General features: G+C 38.7%; 2 protein-coding genes across 2 annotated transcripts in view; both read left to right on the top strand.

Moving 5' to 3' along the window:
* Window positions 1-1,581: 1,581 nt before the first annotated feature.
* Window positions 1,582-3,455, top strand: LOC135198030 (uncharacterized). The gene is made up of 6 exons (XM_064225394.1): window positions 1,582-1,623; window positions 1,786-2,122; window positions 2,314-2,511; window positions 2,630-2,750; window positions 2,788-3,070; window positions 3,192-3,455. Exons 1-6 carry the CDS (start codon window positions 1,582-1,584, stop codon window positions 3,453-3,455), a joined length of 1,245 nt encoding a protein of 414 aa, XP_064081464.1.
* Window positions 3,456-11,659: 8,204 nt separating this feature from the next.
* LOC135201413 (5' exonuclease Apollo-like) overlaps window positions 11,660-17,606 on the top strand; it is a gene marked incomplete in the record, with an annotated part of 159,239 nt that continues 153,292 nt past the window's right edge. Inside the window, 1 exon segment of the mRNA XM_064230322.1 lies at window positions 11,660-11,824. Within this exon segment, the coding sequence (XP_064086392.1) occupies window positions 11,678-11,824 (147 nt within the window).

Raw genomic sequence — 17,606 nt, 5'->3', positions numbered from 1 at the left:
ACCCATCGGCAGACCCACAAGAACTCTTAGCCATAGATCACATATCTCGCTAAAGTCTTGAGGGTGATGCAGACTACCGGGCAACAGCCACGAAGTCTACCACCTATCAGATAGGAACCAAGGTTATTTATACCTACAACATATGTTGTTTACCTGTCTATTCCATGTTAGCTGTCTCTTACCCTCCACCAAAGGGTGTCAATCAGCTATGTATATATCTGACAGGTAAGTTGATTGTATGAAAATGATATTGTTATAATACAATAAAGTTTCATACATACTTACCTGGCAGATATATACGATTAATGGCCCACCCAGCCTCCCCGCAGGAGACAGGTGGAAGAGAAAAAATATGAATAGAAACAATGAAAAAAAACTTGAAAACTGAAGTCTACCTCCTGCCACCAGGGCAGGACGGTAGATCACCTGACCTACCTGCAGCGTGTGCCGCGAAATTTGAATTTCTGTCGGGACGACGGAGTCTTAGCTATGTATATATCTGCCAGGTAAGTATGTATGAAACTTTATTGTATTATAACAATATCATATTTCCTTCCCTCCGCGCGCGGATTCTCCGCCACAAATCTCCGAAATACGTACGTACCATTCTCGTAATATTTGCTCCGTTTCATATTAGGCATTTCATAGAGTTTTATATATGAAAATGTGCGCAATTTCATGTAGAATTAAAACGAAAAATATTTGAAGGTTGTAGCTTTTCTTATTTCCGAAATAATTGCATATAAAAAATATATATATAAAAAAATTCGACATTCGGTCAACTTTACTCGTCAGATATGGTCGAAAACTGCAATTGTAAGCTAATACTCTTACAGTAGAGTGTAATATTTCAATCATTGTGGCTTCATTTTGAAAGTTAAATTGGAAGTTCCTCTATGGGACAATATTTAGAAATTATGGTGAATTTTTGAATAAAAAAAATATTTGTTTACGTCCGCGCGTTACGAATTCATGCATTATTTTGTGATAATATTTTCTCTGTGTTGCTTTGATCGTTTTACAATGTGTTATATACCAAAATGATCGCAATTTAGTGTACATTACAAAAAAAAAAGTAACTTGTTATCTTTAACCGTTTTGAGCACAGCTCGATTTGAATACATTATATATGAAATGTTCGTTTTTGCGCTATCAATATATCGCATTATTTATTATATTGATAATGATAATTTTTCATATTTCTGATGGTGCATACTAAACTTCTGCCAATATCAAAAAAAGGAGCCAAAAATGAACTCTTAATCTTGAAAACTAAGCGCGCTGTGATTTTTTGAAAAAAATATTTATTCCGCTTCCGCGCTCACTCTGAAACACCTCCGGCACACGGAAAAAAAAAAAAAAAAAAAAAAAAAGACATTTTTTTTTTTTACCGCTTCGGCGTTTAAGGGTTAAAGACCATGATAGTAAGATAATCAAATTTTTGGAAAGGTGCCAGGCTAAGGGTATAAACTTATAAGTACTAAGGCCGTATTAAGAAAATCTGAAATCGCTTTCTTAGGTCATAAAATCACAAGTAAAGGTCTCATGCCGGACCTAAAAAGGTGGAAGCTATCCTTGAATATGAAACCTACTGATGTAACTGGTGTTTTAAAGAGTTTACAGGTATGGTTTAATTACTTAAGTAAATTCCTTCCTAATTTATCTGAGGTGTTAGAACCAATAAGAAAATTAACTCATCAAAATACCGAATGGAATTGGACAGAAAAACAATAAAAAGCTTTCATTGAGTCAAAAAGGCTAATCACTAATGCCCCAATACTGCAGTACTATGACCCAAACTTAGACCTTGTCATACAGTGTGACGCTTCACAAAATGGGCTAGGTTCAGTATTGTTACAGTGTGGTAAACCAATTGCTTTTGCTAGCCGTGCTTTATCAGAAACCGAAAAAAGGTACGCACAAATTGAAAAGGAAACACTTGCTATTGTTTTTAGTCTTAGAAAGTTTCATGAGTATGTCTATGGTCGTAAAATAATTGTTGAGAGTGATCACAAACCTATTGCTAGTATTGTTTTGAAACCCTTGTGTAATGCTCCCAAGCGACTGCAAGGAATGTTGCTTAACATTCTACAGTACGATGTTGAAATCATACATAAAAAAGGTAAGGAAATGTTATGTTGGCTGATGCACTCTCAAGATCTTATTTGCCATTAGATAATTATAAAGAAAGGGAATTTGAGCAAGTTAACATGCTTGATTATTTGCCAGTAAGAAAAGAGCGTCTTGATGAAATTAAATATGAAACAGACCAGGATGAGACTTTGCAAATTTTAAAATCCTTAATCTTAAAAGGTTGGCCAGAAGGAAATGATGAGATACCTAATGTAGTCAGAGCCTATAGTCATACTAAGGATGAGTACTCAGTTCAAGACGGGTTAATTTTTAAGAGTAATAGAATAGTCATTCCATTAAACCTCAGACATAAGATAATGCAGGTCATTCATTTGGCTCATATAGGAATTGAGGGCTGTCTACGGAGAGCCAGAGAATGTAATCTATTGGCCAGGAATGAACTCTGATATAAAGCAATTCATCTTATCATGTGAAATTTGTAATAAATTCCCTTGTGCTCAACAAAAGGAAACTTTAATTAATCATGAAATTGCAGATCGGCCATGGCAAAAGGTTGGAGTTGATCTAATGAGTATTGAAAAGCATAATTATCTTATAACTGTTGATTACTTCAGCAATTTTGGGGAAATTGACTACCTAGAAAAACACATTAGCCAGTACAGTGATTAGAATACGTAAATCTCATTTTGCTAGGTATGGATTGCCCTGTGTATTGATTAGTGATAATGGACCCCAATTTGTAAATGAGAATTTCAAACAGTTTGCAACTGATTATGATTTCGAGCATAGGACAAGTAGCCCTACACATGAAAGTAATAAAGATCCCTATCTAGCCATTTTGGACCATAGGAATACTCCTACTAGTGATAAAGATGCCAGCCCATCACAGTATAACCTAGGTAGGAGAACACGTACCAAATTACCAATGTTATCCAAGTTACTTGAAAATCAAAATGTAAATTTAGAGTTGGCTAAGGTAAAGAAGAAAATAAAAAATGCTAAGAGTAAATTCTATTATGATAAAAATGCTAAAGATTTAAGTATTTTGCATGAAGGAGATAATGTACGTCTTAAAACCTTATGTTTTGGGCAAAAAGGCCTGGAAAAAAGGAAAAGTTGTGGAACGATTAGATGAAAGGTCTTATCTAATTGAAAGTGAAGGCAAGCTATTTAGAAGGAATAGAGTTCAGTTGAAAGAAACCCCAAGTGATGTGCATATGCCCAAGGTAAATGAACCAGTAACTATTGGTAATGAAATTGAAACTCCTGTCAAAGTGGAAAATAAAGTTGAAAGTGACAGACAAACAAGGTCAACCAGAAATAAATTACCTTCTAAGTATTCTGATTATGAAATGTATTGATGTTGTACGTAATTTCTTTAATGTCATATAAATGTTATGATTATGAAGTGTATCGATTTGGTATGTATATTCTTGAATGGCATGTTTAATTTTATACTAAGAATGAGTTTTGAACAGGTACAACCACATGTCTATTATAATGGTGTACAATGTTTTGAATGTTAATAACTTTTAGAGCTGATTATAGTCCTAACCAGTAACATATCAAAGTAAATTCAGTGTAGTATTTTAACTGATAATCCATCCAAATAAATTTAATTTTAAAAGAAGAAAAGATGTTATATTATTAATAATTATTCAATAGTTATGATAATTGTATTGTTGAGAATTCTACCAACAGTTCCATGATTCCTGATGCCACCGCCAGGTTGGCATGTGTTGTTGTTGTTGTAACCCGCACATTACAATAAAGTTAAGCTTCAACATGTGAGTTTATATCATGAATATCACCTCCAATGCAGGACATCGAGACACGCATGTTCCAGGGTTACAATGCCTACAACGCTCATCTGACAGATGAAATATGACACCAAAAATGCAAAATAATCAATATTTGAAGGTTTTTTGATGAAAAATGCAATAAGAATGCAGTTTACATAGTTTTCAATGCAGCCAAAGCATTAAAAGTAAGGTTTTCTTAGGATTTTTTACGATGTTCCAGCTTACGTAACCCGGGGACTGGACTGCCTATAATGCAAAACGGTCCTTCAAATTTAGGCATTAGTTTATAGTTCAAACCCTTGCACACGTATATTTGTATATAGATTCAATCACCTACTTCATATGGTCTTGTTTGTTTGGCAGTTTTATCATGATTCTTTTTCATAATAATTTGGGCTTCTAAATTTTTACGAAGTATATCATATTGGCTTACACTTGCATCCATAACATCCCTTAGGGGATTTGTTAAATCAGTGGTAGGCGTAAGGATATGGAAAGGCGTTCTAGCGGGAGTGCCAAAAAGTTCTTCATGTGGCGACATTTTTATAGATACATATATGATATGAAAGGTTAATAGTACTTAAAACTGCAGGGATTATTGAATTCTCCACCAGAGTCAGAGATTATCATGTGTGGAATTCCATGTTTACAGATGTAGCACTTGTAGAATTTCCTAACGCATTCAATTGCAGTTTTTGTTTTTAGTGCTCTTAGTTCCGTGTAAAGAGTCAAGGCATCAATTAACACCAAGAGGTGTTTATTTCCTCTGTCCGACTCGTAAAACCCTGTTAATAAATCTAAGTGTACTCTTTCAAAGGGTTGATTTGGCACGGGGTAAGACCATGGGTTGACAGGTGTCTTAGTATGCCCTTTGTTTTCATGACATATGTGACAACTAGCTATGTGTTTTTTTATATCTGTAAGCATTGTAGACCAGTAAAATAGTGATTTGGCCTTCTGTGACATGATAGAGAACCCAGGATGACCATGTAAGGGACTGGAATGCAACCAGTTTAGAATGATTGGTATAAGAGAGATTGGTACTACCACTTGGTCATTAGACACCTGCGGTGTGCTTCGGGTTTTCCTCATCACGGACCTACACAGAATATTATCTTTGATTAAATAATTCTGCTGCTCATACTTTAAATATTCTTTTCCTTTAGGATTTCCGTTCAAAGCATCGATTATTTTACTTAACTGCTGATCTTTCCTTTGTTCAGTCTGTACCAGTTCAGCGCTCCAACCCGGGTCTTCAATGTGCGCTATCGTTCGGGTTAGTGAATTTTCTTGTTCAGGTACTGTTTTAACAATGGGCACGGATGTTGCTATATCTTCTAGTTCAGCTAATGGTTCCATACAGGATGGCGCGGGGTTGCGGGATAATGCGTCAGCGATGATATTTGCTTTCCCAGGGAGGTATCCTATCTTAGCTCCACTGTTCTGAATGATCATATGCCACCAAGTTTTTTTGGGACTGATTAAAGTCTTTGAAGAACTCGGGGAGGGGCTTCTGGTCAGTAAGGACCTTAACAGGATAGCCGTAGATTATGAACTTAAAATGTACTAGTGAGTTAACGATACCTAGCCCTTTCTTGTCTATTACTGCATATTTGCTTTCAGAGGGCTTCAGTTTACGTGAATAAAAAGCTATAGGAAAGAATTGTTTATCATATTGCTGAAGTAGTATCCCTCCTACCCCTTGGTCTGAGGTGCCTGTTGCAATAAAGAATTTCTTACTGAAATCAGGGAATTTTAAGATAGGTGAACTGCACAATTTCTCTTTCAAGGTATTGAACACCTGTTGATGCGTTTCAGACCATATAAAATCTACGCCCTTCTTCGTAAGAGCCATTAAAGGAGCTGCTGTGATTGAATAGTTGTGTACAAACCTTCTGTAGTACCCACTACACCCCAAAAATTGTTGTATCCTCTTTACGTTAGTAGGTACAGGAAAGTTACGGATAGCCAACACCTTATCGTGGACTACCTTTAAGACCTTGACTAGACACCGTAAAACCTAAATAGACTAGTTCTGTTTTAAAAAACTCACACTTTGTTATTTTTACTCTTAGATTGTGTTGCCTTAGTATCTGTAGCACTAGCTCTAGTTTATGCAAATGTTCTTCTAAGGTATTAGAAAAGATTACAAGAATATCCATATAGGCATGAAGGGTATCTCCCAATAAATCGCCAAACACTATATTAATCATTATGGTGAATGTAATTGGGGCGCAATGTAAACCGAAAGGCATACGTAAAAATTCATAAGTGTCCCCTGGCTGTCCTGAAGGCGGTGTATGGGGTACTCTCTTTAGCTAAAGGTATTTGGTGAAAGCCTTTAAGTAAGTCCAAGCTGGTGAAATATTTGTTCTGTCCTAACAAGGATAAGATATCGTCGGTGCATGGCACCAGAAAATGATCGGGAATCGTTTCCTTTTTTAAGCGACGGAAATCTACGCAAATTCGCCAAGTCCGATCTTTTTGGGGTACAATGATGAAGGGAAAATTGTAAGGGCTATTCGATTTCCTAATGACTCCTTCTTCTAACATCTTGTCTACTTCGTCATTTATCTCATTCTGATATTTCATTGGGAGTCGATACGATGGTACGTAAATAGCTTTATGCCTGTCCTTTAACCGTATTTGGTGTTCAGTGACATCCGTTTTCCCTAGAGATCCCTCGCTAGTGGAGAAAACATCATGATATTTAGTTAAAAGATAAAAAAATTTCTGCTGGATTCCCACTTCTTGAATGTCTTTATTGAATTTACTTTTGATAGAATGTAAGAGGGATTCATCGACAATGGGTTGAGCGAGATTAATTTCAGCAACGGTTAAGAATTCGATATTTATACACTTCCACATCCATGATATGTTGATTTTTGTGGATTACTAAATTGGTATTCAAATGGTTACAGACTTCAATATTAACCTGTTGTTGTGAGTTAGCAGTGTATACTCCTTGTGTCGCGTAAAGTCTGCTAATTTTCAGTGTGTCTGGAAGGATTAAAAGTTCAGACGCCGGCAGAGCTTTCTTGACACGCACCGAAACATTCTAGGGTGCATTTGACTCGAGGAATTGCGTGCAAGTTGCAATTACGGATGTGCGAGAATTCTGTTGGGTCGCTTGGACAATGTCCTGATTCATGAGACAAGTGATTGGTTCTTCAATGTAAGTTACTGTTTGATTGTCTGTCTCTTTTTTGTCCAAAATGGATTTTAATGTGTTTGAAGATTTATAGAATTTTCCTTTGATGAACACGCCATTTTTGGCAGGAGCTAGGATAATATTCTGAATGCACATGGAGGGATATCCTACAATTACAACTGGATACATGTCAATGTGTTGTACAACTATAAATGTGTCGGTAAGCGTGTGCTTACCCACCTTATACTGAATTTGAGTTACGCCTACTACACTTAGCTCGTTATTGCCAATGCCCGAAAGTCGCACTCCGGACCTCTCAATAGGGAAGTTCGAAAACAACAAGTAATGAGTCCGTAAGTCCATGATGTTACGTGGACTACCGGAATAAAAAAACAATGTAAAGGGCTGATATTCTAGATTTACAGCATGTAAAGTAGGACATAATTCATCATTACTGATTATTGCTTGAATTCTATGAAAGTCTATGGGATCCTGCACTGATTCTTTGGATACAGTTGTGTGATTTATAGGAAAATTCTGTGTTTCACATAAGTCTTCTAGACGATTAAATTTATTCTTTAATTCAAAAGATGTTGATACAGACATCCCATGTGGTATTTGCTTTGCTTTGGACACTCGGAAGATTTTATTGACTTTAATTGTTTTGGCTAGACGGACCAGGAACTGAGTCTGGATCACTTCAGATATCTTATTTTTCAGTAGATTAAATACTCCAAAATAAATATCTTGGTTTATCCTGCACTTACTGTTTTGGGATTTTTGAGCAAGGATATAGAATTCATCATCAATCCAAGGAAGACCATTTTTGTTGGCATAATATTCAGCTGCAGACAAATAATGGTGTGTCAGTGCTTCATGTGCAACTTTCACTCCTCATATTCCTTTTGCAAAGTGCTTACCATGCAACAACATTTGGGCTGTCCCACTAGCATACACATTGGAAGATGTTAAAATATCTAGTAAGCCACCATCTCCATATAGCTCTCCAATGCTATCAATGAAAGTTATTATAAGATGCATACCACTGATTCTAATGGTTAAACTGCTTTGCAGTTCAGGTTTTGACCAAATTATCTGCTGTGCCTTACTGTAAATGGCAAGGTCAGTAGTCACTAAAGTATGTGGCTGGCCTTGGGATTTTGTAACAGAAATCAGTCTTAATATGTCAGTATACACAGTTGAGAAATTTGAAGGTGGAGCACTGATGAAAGGCAACTATCTCACATTGACAACAGGAATACCTGTCTGTGATACCATTGCATTGAATCCTGACCATGCTTGTAGGAAGGTCATGTCATCAGTATTTCTACACAATTTCCGCACTAAATCACACGCTTCCACCTGCCTGTGCAAGTTTACGACGTGTACTGAGGATGGGTTCCTCTGCAACACGCTTTGGTTCAGGCCATTTATGAGGTTTGTTGAAGATTGAAAATGGTTTCTCCATATACCGCATGGCACGTAGTGTCTTTTTCTGTGACCTTGGAATGCCACTTATGATGCCACTTGACTTAGTTCTTTGATATAACATGCCATACAGTGGGTGGTCGATAAGCCAACAAGTGTTTCTTCATGCTGGTCAAAATTGTGGATTGCAGCATCTAAGATGGAAGTCCAGTCAACTTGCTTGTACTTAACAATTCCTCGTGGAATGTATGTGCCATCGTTATGTTCATCTTCCTCTGCCACTGATGTCATAAACTGTCTAATATCATCACATGGAATAGAATAGCTCAGACCATGCAGAGTTTCAGTGGGTTGCCGACTTCCAAATTTGTGATGTAGATGAATACCTAAACCAAAACCAAAACTGATAGGTGCCACAATGTTATGGCTGAGTCCAATGATGCTGTGACATATTGCTAATGTTTTAACAAGATTATCATTAACGTATCCATCAGTATGGCATGTAATATTGGTAAAGGCATTATTTGAAGTACACCAAGAAATGAATTCAAGTAAAGGTGTAGGGACAAATAATGCAATTGTGAAGAAATGCAAAATATACGATTATGAGTAAACTCGAGGGCTCTGAGCCCTGCTGTCAGCGGGCTCATTTCTTTGTGAAAAACTAACTTTAATTCAACTTATAATTATTCTAGAGTTAATTTTGGTGTCATTAGAAAGCTCATTAAAGCTCTATAAAACAATGAATAAGGTAGAAATGTTCATATCTGTGACTGTTTGCTTATGAACATGAATGAAATTGTGTTTTTCCATTTTTTTTTCATAATGAAAATCTTTATTATTTACTTCTATGTGCTTCTGGCAATAAGATGATGGTCAAATTATGATTCCTCGTATCCTAAAGCATAAATAAAACTGTCTTATTTATGTTTAAATCTTTTGTAAGTGTAAGAATATGACTAAGAAAGCATATACGTATGCTGATAAAAAAATTCTAGGGAAATTTGCAGTAAGTGTTAGAAAATGTTGTGCAGGGATATTGGTAAGTACAACTCCTTTTCTGGAAATGAGAAAACTAAAGCTTCAATTTGATACCGCATTCAACTTGTTATACCTCCGGTAGGGGTATCTTTATTTTTAGAGCCCCTTGCTGCAGCACTAGTAAGTCTTCTTCTCCATCGCAACTGACCCCATGGGCCACTACAATGATACAGAATTTTTTTTAAGATAAACTTGATAGTTTTGTTTTCTATATACTCTTTTATATGTGTGTTTTCAACTAATATTTGCTCATCTCGAATTGAAAATGAATGAAGTAAGACTGCCCGTCCCCCAACCTGCTGGCTCTGCTTCTAGCGTAAAGAGAAGAGTTCCTCCCTGAACCAACTTTCGGTATCAGTGACACGAAGCGGCTCTTCAGGCAGTACAATCCCTCTGTTTTCACGGCTAAGACTTCCAGCTGTCTTCATTGGTAGGTGTCATTGAAGGAATTTTTCTCTGATCAGAACCAAGAGAGTTAACTTCTCTCTGATTCATTTATGAAAGATGTTGGTCAACTTTCGCCTTAGGATTTCATGTACATAGTATTGTTTCTCCTCAGTTTAGATTCAAGTACTGATGAGAAACTTCTGTTTGACTTGCCCTCACAGGGACCTCAGGTCTCTTAGACAGCATTTTGACTATCGTTTAGGGTGCACACCCTTGTGAGAATCATCAGACAGGGATTTGGTTTTGAAGACCACATGTCGTCTCTCTCCGGCATTAGCGAAGAGGATTTGCATGGACCATCTTCAACATCACCCCTCAAAAGGTGGGTATTGTGTTGTCTCAACTCCATCTTGAATGTCAAAATGAACTCCAAATCATTTGGCATCTGTTGACAGGTTCGAATCCTTCATGATCCCTTACGCCTTGGACTTTGTATTTGATGATCCAGATCAATCATTACCTTGTCCGATTGACGTGTTGCTATACTTTCAGAAGACTTGACACCCTTGACTTGGGTGACAATAACCTTTCTCCAGTACTGACTCGCCAAGAGAGAAGTGTCTAAGGACACGTCTTTCTCCTGGTCTTGTGAGTTCGGTAGGAGGTTCTCTGCAGCTGGCGACACCACCTGTATTCTTTCACCAAGAGTGCACAGTTCCAGTGGCTTAGTCCTTTCCTCGCATTTTGAAGAATATGTCGGACTGGAAGATAAATGTCTCATGAGGACCACATTCATGTCTTCTTTTGGGTCTTACCCACAATTCCTTCGACCAGTGTTGATTACTCAACAAGTTGTGTGCTCCATTAAGAGGACAGGTTGCATTTTACCTACGGTGTGCAGCTCTAGAGATTAGAAGGATTCAAGAGTTACTGGCCTCTCCTCATCCACCTTCCTTGTCCTTCTACTTCTCTTCCTTTGGGTTGAGGATAGGACTCAAACTTACACTTGGTGGACTGGCATCTGCTGTGGTAAGTCTACACATCGAGCTTCCTGTCTATTTTTCTTGTTAGAATCATAGAAGCAATCCCGCAACTTCCTCTAGCAAGAGGAGGAAGGAGACTGGCAATAAGGCAGACCCTTCTCAGATCTTTGCATTAATGCCTCCGACTTGTAATACGTATTCTTCCCAACCTTTTTTGTTTGAGTTATGATTCCTCACTCATTTCGAAAAGGCTCAAAAGTCTGACTCTTGATCTTGCTTGCAGTTCTTATACTTCAATCCTTTTGTCAGAGGCAGGGCACTCCTCCTCACTCTTTCAACCAGGAGGAGCAGCCCAGGTGTACAGAACTCCAGTCAGTTCTACAGACTCACTCAGATTCCTCCCTCCAATGAGTGAGTCTTCCTGATGTAAAGGACTGAGGGTTTGTATATTGTGTAGGAACAAATCTCAGTTTTTTAAAGAAAATTGTATTTTTCCTAACTATGCAAACCTGAGGTTCTTTTCACTAATGCAAACCTCATTCCACCCCTCAATCTGAAATCTGGGCAGAAAGGCAAAGTGGAATGTTTACATCCAGGCACCGGACAGCTGTTATTGCCAACAAACCACCTTGTTCAAGAGTTTTAATGGCTGTTCCAATTGCCATAAAGCAATTCCTAATGTAAAGGACCTCAGGTTTGTATAGTTAGGAAAAATGCAATTTGCTTTCAAAAATTGTGATTTTGATTGAGTGATGGCCCTGTGAAATTGTCATTCCATCTCTCACTGTTTAATGTTATTGGTACTTTGTTGTAATATTAATAATTTATTTGAATTTTTTCAGGCATTGTGTACATTTTGTATCGAAGCAATGAGTGGAATGATTATCCCAGGCACTCCAATTGCTGTTGACTTCTGGAAAATAACACATGCGCAGCAGGTAGGGAAATTTATTGTTAGTCTTATTTGTTGAGCAGTTCTATTTATAACACATTTAGGTATTCTTATATTAGTTAGGATTTTCAACCTTTTTCTGTTTCCCATGCAAGAGAAAAGGTGTCAGAATCTTGGTTTTTTTGTCTGACAGGGAACCAAGGCCTGTCTCGGAACCTAGGTCCTGTGCCATTTGATACTTCCGGTTCAAGTGCTGAACATCTCCCATTAAGTTCAGAGTCAGCTCCAATAATGCCAACTGTGACAACCTGAAATCAGCCAAACATAGTGTTTTTTCCTCTTAAATTGGCAACACTGGCTGGCTCCTGTTTCATTCCTTTTGGAGTGTATTGTGATGTAGGCGGACGGTAGAGTTAAGAATTAAGACTTATGTTTGCCTTAGTTGTTCTGAGCCATGATCCAGTTCTGCTGTTTTCTTTTGCCCCCTCCCCATCTGATATCCCCAGGCAGATGATAACCTTCCCACTTCTTACTCACCTTTCCTCTCTGTTGTCTCGTATTGGTTACCTTGTGACATTTATTCCTTTTCTTATAGCGGCTCTTCTTTTCCGCTACTTACTTATCTAGAGTGAGTTATCCTTGTGATAGCTCAACTCTTTCTTTTCAATACATATTCGCTTCTTGGCGGTATTCACAGTTAAGCTGCTCTGACTGTCGAAGGGTTACGTGGTGACGTCATGCAAGAATCCTCTTCCTTCCCCACCTCTGGTACTTACTACTAACATCTTGTGACATCTTTGCTGAAGTTGCGCTGTCCTCTGGTTAGATTTGAGGGGTTTCATGTTAGTCTTGTTTCAACCGTGATTTGCCTTATTCTCCTTCAGTATTTAAGTGATACATAGCTCACATTGTTCCTTTGTTGCTTCCGTTCCTTTTTCGCTTCCTTTTGTTGAAGCTGGTAATTGGTGCTCTTTAGTTTACTTCTACTTTGTCTCCTGTTCAAACAAATAAGTTAACACTGATTTTGGTAGGGTGCATTACCATGAATGTAGAGACTTACGGAAATGGGTGAACAGTCAAAGAGAAATGGAAACTGTTTAATGTATGCTGACTCTTGGTTGTCATTGCATCTTTTTCCCGTTTTGAAGCTGCCTAGAACTGGGTTAGGTCTTACATATGTTACATACACATTTTTATACATTCAACTTACCTGTCAGATATATACTTAGCTATAGACTCCGTCGTCCCTGACAGAAATTCGAATTTCGCGGCACACGCTGCAGGTAGGTCAGATGATCTACCGCCCTGCCGCTGGGTGGCAGGAATAGGAACCATTACCGTTCTAGAACCAGATTTTCTCTTCCACCTGTCTCCTGAGGGGAGGTTGGGTGGGCAATTAATTGTATATATCTGCCAGGTGGTAAGTATGTATAAAACTTTATTGTATCATAACAATATCATTTTTATACATTCAACTTACCTGTCAGATATATAATTAGCTGATTCACACCATGCATCATGCTGACTGCAGTATTGCACACAGTTTAAAGTTTGAAGAGGTTTTCAATCTTTTGTTCTGGGAAATTCATCTCCAATCATGTTTTACAATGAAATTTAGATGTAAGATTTCAGATGTTAACATAACCTAAGTTAAGCCCTTTGATGAGACATCACTGAAGAACTTTGAAGACACCTTTCTTTTAGCTCTTGTTGTGGCAAGTGTATCAGTGAGCTTCAACCCCTCTCTTGTATTGGGGCTTTGTTCTAGTGGAAACCCATCTTTTCTTTTTTTGCTGAGAGAGAAAATATAGAGAAGGAAGCCCTTCTCAGTTCTGTTAGTGTCTAATTTAACTGCTTTCATAGACAGTGAAGAAGTGGCTGTCTTTATGTTCAGATTAGACTTAGTAAGAGGTTATAGTAGTGAGCTTCAAGACCTATATGTAGTTCTTTGGCTTTTTTCTAGTAGCAACCTCTCTCTTTTCCTTCTTTGCTTAGAGGCTAGACTTGGATTTGTAAGCCCTTCCCAGATTTGTGACAGTGCCTGATTTTACTGCTTAGTAGCAACAAAATAATGGCTGTCCTATGTCCAGTTAGAACCTTTAAGGGTTTACCTGGACAGTCAGAAACCTGTAAGAGGAGATGTTAAGAATTTATTTGTGGTGTTAGAAGGCCAAACATTCTTATGTCCAAGATGGCTAAGGTCTATGCACACAGATTTGATTCCTGAGCTTTTAGTATTTTTTGAAATAATCCTCATGGCTTCCATACTGTAAAAATGTCTTTATTTCCTTTAAGGGGGCCGGCCGGCTAATGCCCTTTTTTAAGGACAGGACTTTGATATTCATACCACTTAATAAGGTGACTTGGGACATCTCCAAACCTCAAATGATTTTCGCCTCTGACCTTCGGTTTTGTGACACCAGGGCGATTTATCCCGAAAAAGGGATTTTGACGAAGGAAAAATCTTATTTCTGGGTGATTGGCTCGTGTCGCCCTATGAAAGGATCCTTAATATCATTCTTTCTAGGTAAAAATTAATCTAAAATTACCAGAGAAAAAACAAAATTAAGAAATGTCAGTAAAACTGACTCGCTCACTCTTAAAAAAGAAGTGTCGGTTATGGTAAATAGGGGGCGATGTGGGAATTCACTACCACGAGACATTCACCAATTAGAACTTCCAATCAGAATCCCCTTAAGAGAGAGCTGATACCAACCGGGCGATGCAGCCGCTACTACTACTACTAGAGGACGCCACGGACAGCAGCGCCCCTAGCGGACATCCTTAATCTAAAAACATCTTGTCCTGCATGGGGGGGGAAAACAATATAGGGTGGGTTTCATAGGGCGACACGAGCCAATCACACCAGAATAGATTTTTTCCTTCGTCAAAATCCCTTTTCTGGGCTCAGCTCGTGTCGGCCTATGAAAGAGTACCAGAGAAACAGACAAGATGGGAAAAAAAGAACAAATGAAAAGCAGTTGTAAAATGATGGATATAATATAAGTAAATCAATTACAGCATACAAACTAAGTACTTAAACTAACTTATACTAAACAGTAAAATAACAGAACGTTAGTAATTTTAAAGTACTTAAAACAGTAATCACAGTAATTACAATGATGCAGTGTAAATTAAACAAACAAAAGGAAATTTTTATTTCTTGAAAATATTTACAAAATATACAAACACATTGTGTCCTACCCTAGCATAAAAATAAGGGTAGGTACACTGAAGTACACCCATCAGTACAAGTGTGGATGTCCCTAGCAAAAAAATAAGGGGACAATCCACTATATGATTCAGCGGCTAAGGCTAGGATATCCGAGTAGCATGGCGATAGGGTGAGGCATGTTGGATGATGTAGGTAGAAAGGAGACCTGGATCTATAATACGACTACTATACAGTATCAGGGGAAACAATGTTTCCCGCTGCTACTGCTGAAAATTTTAAAAGATTCCAAGGACTTTAGATAATGACGTTTAAAGACTGTCGGGGATTTCCATCCAGTATACTTTTTAAGATCCTCAAAGTTCATACCTGTTTGAAAGTAATTTAATTGAGGTGGCTACTCCCCTGACTATCATGTGCTTTTGGGAATGAATCAGGATTGGCTTGTTTAATGAAGTAAAGGATTTGTTGCCTAATACCTTTTATGACAAAGTACCACCTTTTTCTCTCATGAAGAGAGCACCTGAGGATCTTGATGAAGTACGAGATAGAAGGCTCTAAGAGTTGATACTGGGCAGAGAGAAGGATCCTGGGGAAGTGGGATAACTTTCCAAGGGGCCCACCTTGCAAGAGGATCCTCATTTTTGGCTAAAAAGCTACGATCCGGAGCAAGTAGAACTTCTCCTGATGGGAGGAATTCCACATGACCCGCATCCCTGGATAGAGCCGACAGTTCTGAAATTCTAGCTCCTGAGCTAGGCTTAATAAGATAATGTCTTTCTCAGGAGCATTATGAATGTACAAGACGAGTTGTCAGTATCTGAAGCTAGTTTGAGGACATCATTTAAGAACCATGAAACTGCAGTAGGCCTTTGAGAAGGTCTAAGTCTAGCACAGGCTTTAGGATAGACGTTGAAATAAGATTCAGTCAGATCTATCTGAAAACCTACTTGAAAGATCTTCTTCAAGCCGATTTATGAGTGGTAATAGTGCTAGCTGCTAAACCTTTTTCAAAACAAGGATCTGAAAAAGGATATAGCTAGATTAACTGTCATGGTTGTAGTGTTCGATTCATTCAAGAAAGATGCTAATTTTTTAACAGCTGAGTCATATTGTCTAATGGTTGACTCTCTCTTATCTGATTCTAGGAAGAGAATATTCTGTGATCAATATTAGCATCTTTATTAGCCGCAAACTTCATGAAGTCCATAAAGTTAGGGTCTGGAGAATTCCTGAGGAAGCGAACACAGTCCTCATTGTACTGATTGTGATAGCTTGGGATTGGGGATCCGTTGAGGTCGGAGGCCGGCCCAATTCCAGAAGAAGAGGATACCAGTTGCTCTTGGGCCAGTCCGGTGCAATCAGAGCTACTATCCCTTTGAAAGACCTTAGTTTGCTTAGGACTTTCAAGAGAAGATTCACTGGAGGAAAACATAAAATTTTCCTCCACTGATTCCAATCCAATGACAGGGCGTCCGTGGCATAAGCCAGAGGGTCCAGGTTGGGGGCCACATAGCAGGGAGCTTGTGGTTCGCTTGTGAGGCGAAGAGATCCACTTGGAGACCTGGGACTCTCAGCTTATCCACTGGAATGACCCGCCGTCTAGAGACCATTCTGATTCCAGAGGAACTGACCGGGACAGAGCGTCTGCTATCACATTTCTTACCCCTGCCAGGTGAGTGGCAGACAGATGCCATTTGTGTTTGTTTGCTAGGGCAAAGATGGCTATCATGACATGATTCACATGCTTGGATTTGGACCCTCCTCTTGTTGATGCAATGAACTACCACTGCACTGTCCAAAACTAGCCTTAGATGAGACTTCTTCGGGGGAAGCAGTCTCTTCAAGGTAACAAATACTGCCATTGCTTCCAGAACGTTTATGTGAAGCTGGCGAAATTGAACTGACCAAGTCCCCTGAACCTGTTTGAACTGGAGAGTATCCCCCCCTCCACCCGGACAGGGAGGCATCCGTGTGAATGGTTAACACTGGAAGGGGATATTGAAGGGTACCTTCTTGGCTAAGTTTCTTTACTTTTGACCATGGACGGAGTTGATTGCGGAGGATCTGTGGGATTACTGACACTTGTCTCGAGATTTGGTGTTTGCTCTCGATCGCAAATTCGATTTAAATCTTTTAGCCTTGCTTTCAGGAGGATCTCTGTTACCGAAGCAAACTGAAGGGACCCTAGGATTCTCTCCTGGTTTCTCCTTGATGTTCGTTTGCATTTGAGAAATTGCCTGACAGATTTTGCTATTTCCTTCCGTTTGGCCACTGGAATTGACAGATTGTGGGAAGACAAATCCCATGGATTCCCAGCCACTGAAAACGAGACTCCGGGTAAGTCTGGATTCGTTTTGTTTATCTGGAACCCCAGATGTTCCAGAAAGTGAACTACCTTTTTGGTGCTTCGAGACATTCCTCGACGGTTGGTGCCCAGATCAACCAATCGTCGAGGTATGCTGCTACCATGATTCCCCGAGTTCTCAATTGCTGTACAACCACTTCTGCTATTTTCGTGAATACCCTGGGGGCTACATTCAGACCGAAGGGCATCACTTTGAATGAGAATGTCTGATTTCCTAGCCTGAAATCCTAGAATGGCGGAAGTGCCTGCTATAGGGATATGATAGTATGCGTCTGTAAGATCGATGGA

The sequence above is a fragment of the Macrobrachium nipponense genome, chromosome 23 (assembly GCF_015104395.2).
Source record: "Macrobrachium nipponense isolate FS-2020 chromosome 23, ASM1510439v2, whole genome shotgun sequence".
Classification (NCBI taxonomy): Eukaryota; Metazoa; Arthropoda; class Malacostraca; order Decapoda; family Palaemonidae; genus Macrobrachium; species Macrobrachium nipponense.
This window is presented reverse-complemented; position numbering and strand designations above follow the sequence as displayed.

Bases quoted from the DNA above. Each gene is read 5' to 3' on its own strand.
- LOC135198030 (XM_064225394.1), top strand. From the start codon at position 1,582: ATGAAACCTACTGATGTAACTGGTGTTTTAAAGAGTTTACAG. The intron at 2,512-2,629 runs GTAATCTATTGG...ATGAAATTGCAG, and splicing joins TCTACGGAGAGCCAGAGAAT to ATCGGCCATGGCAAAAGGTT. The intron at 3,071-3,191 runs GTAAAGAAGAAA...TTGGGCAAAAAG, and splicing joins TAAATTTAGAGTTGGCTAAG to GCCTGGAAAAAAGGAAAAGT.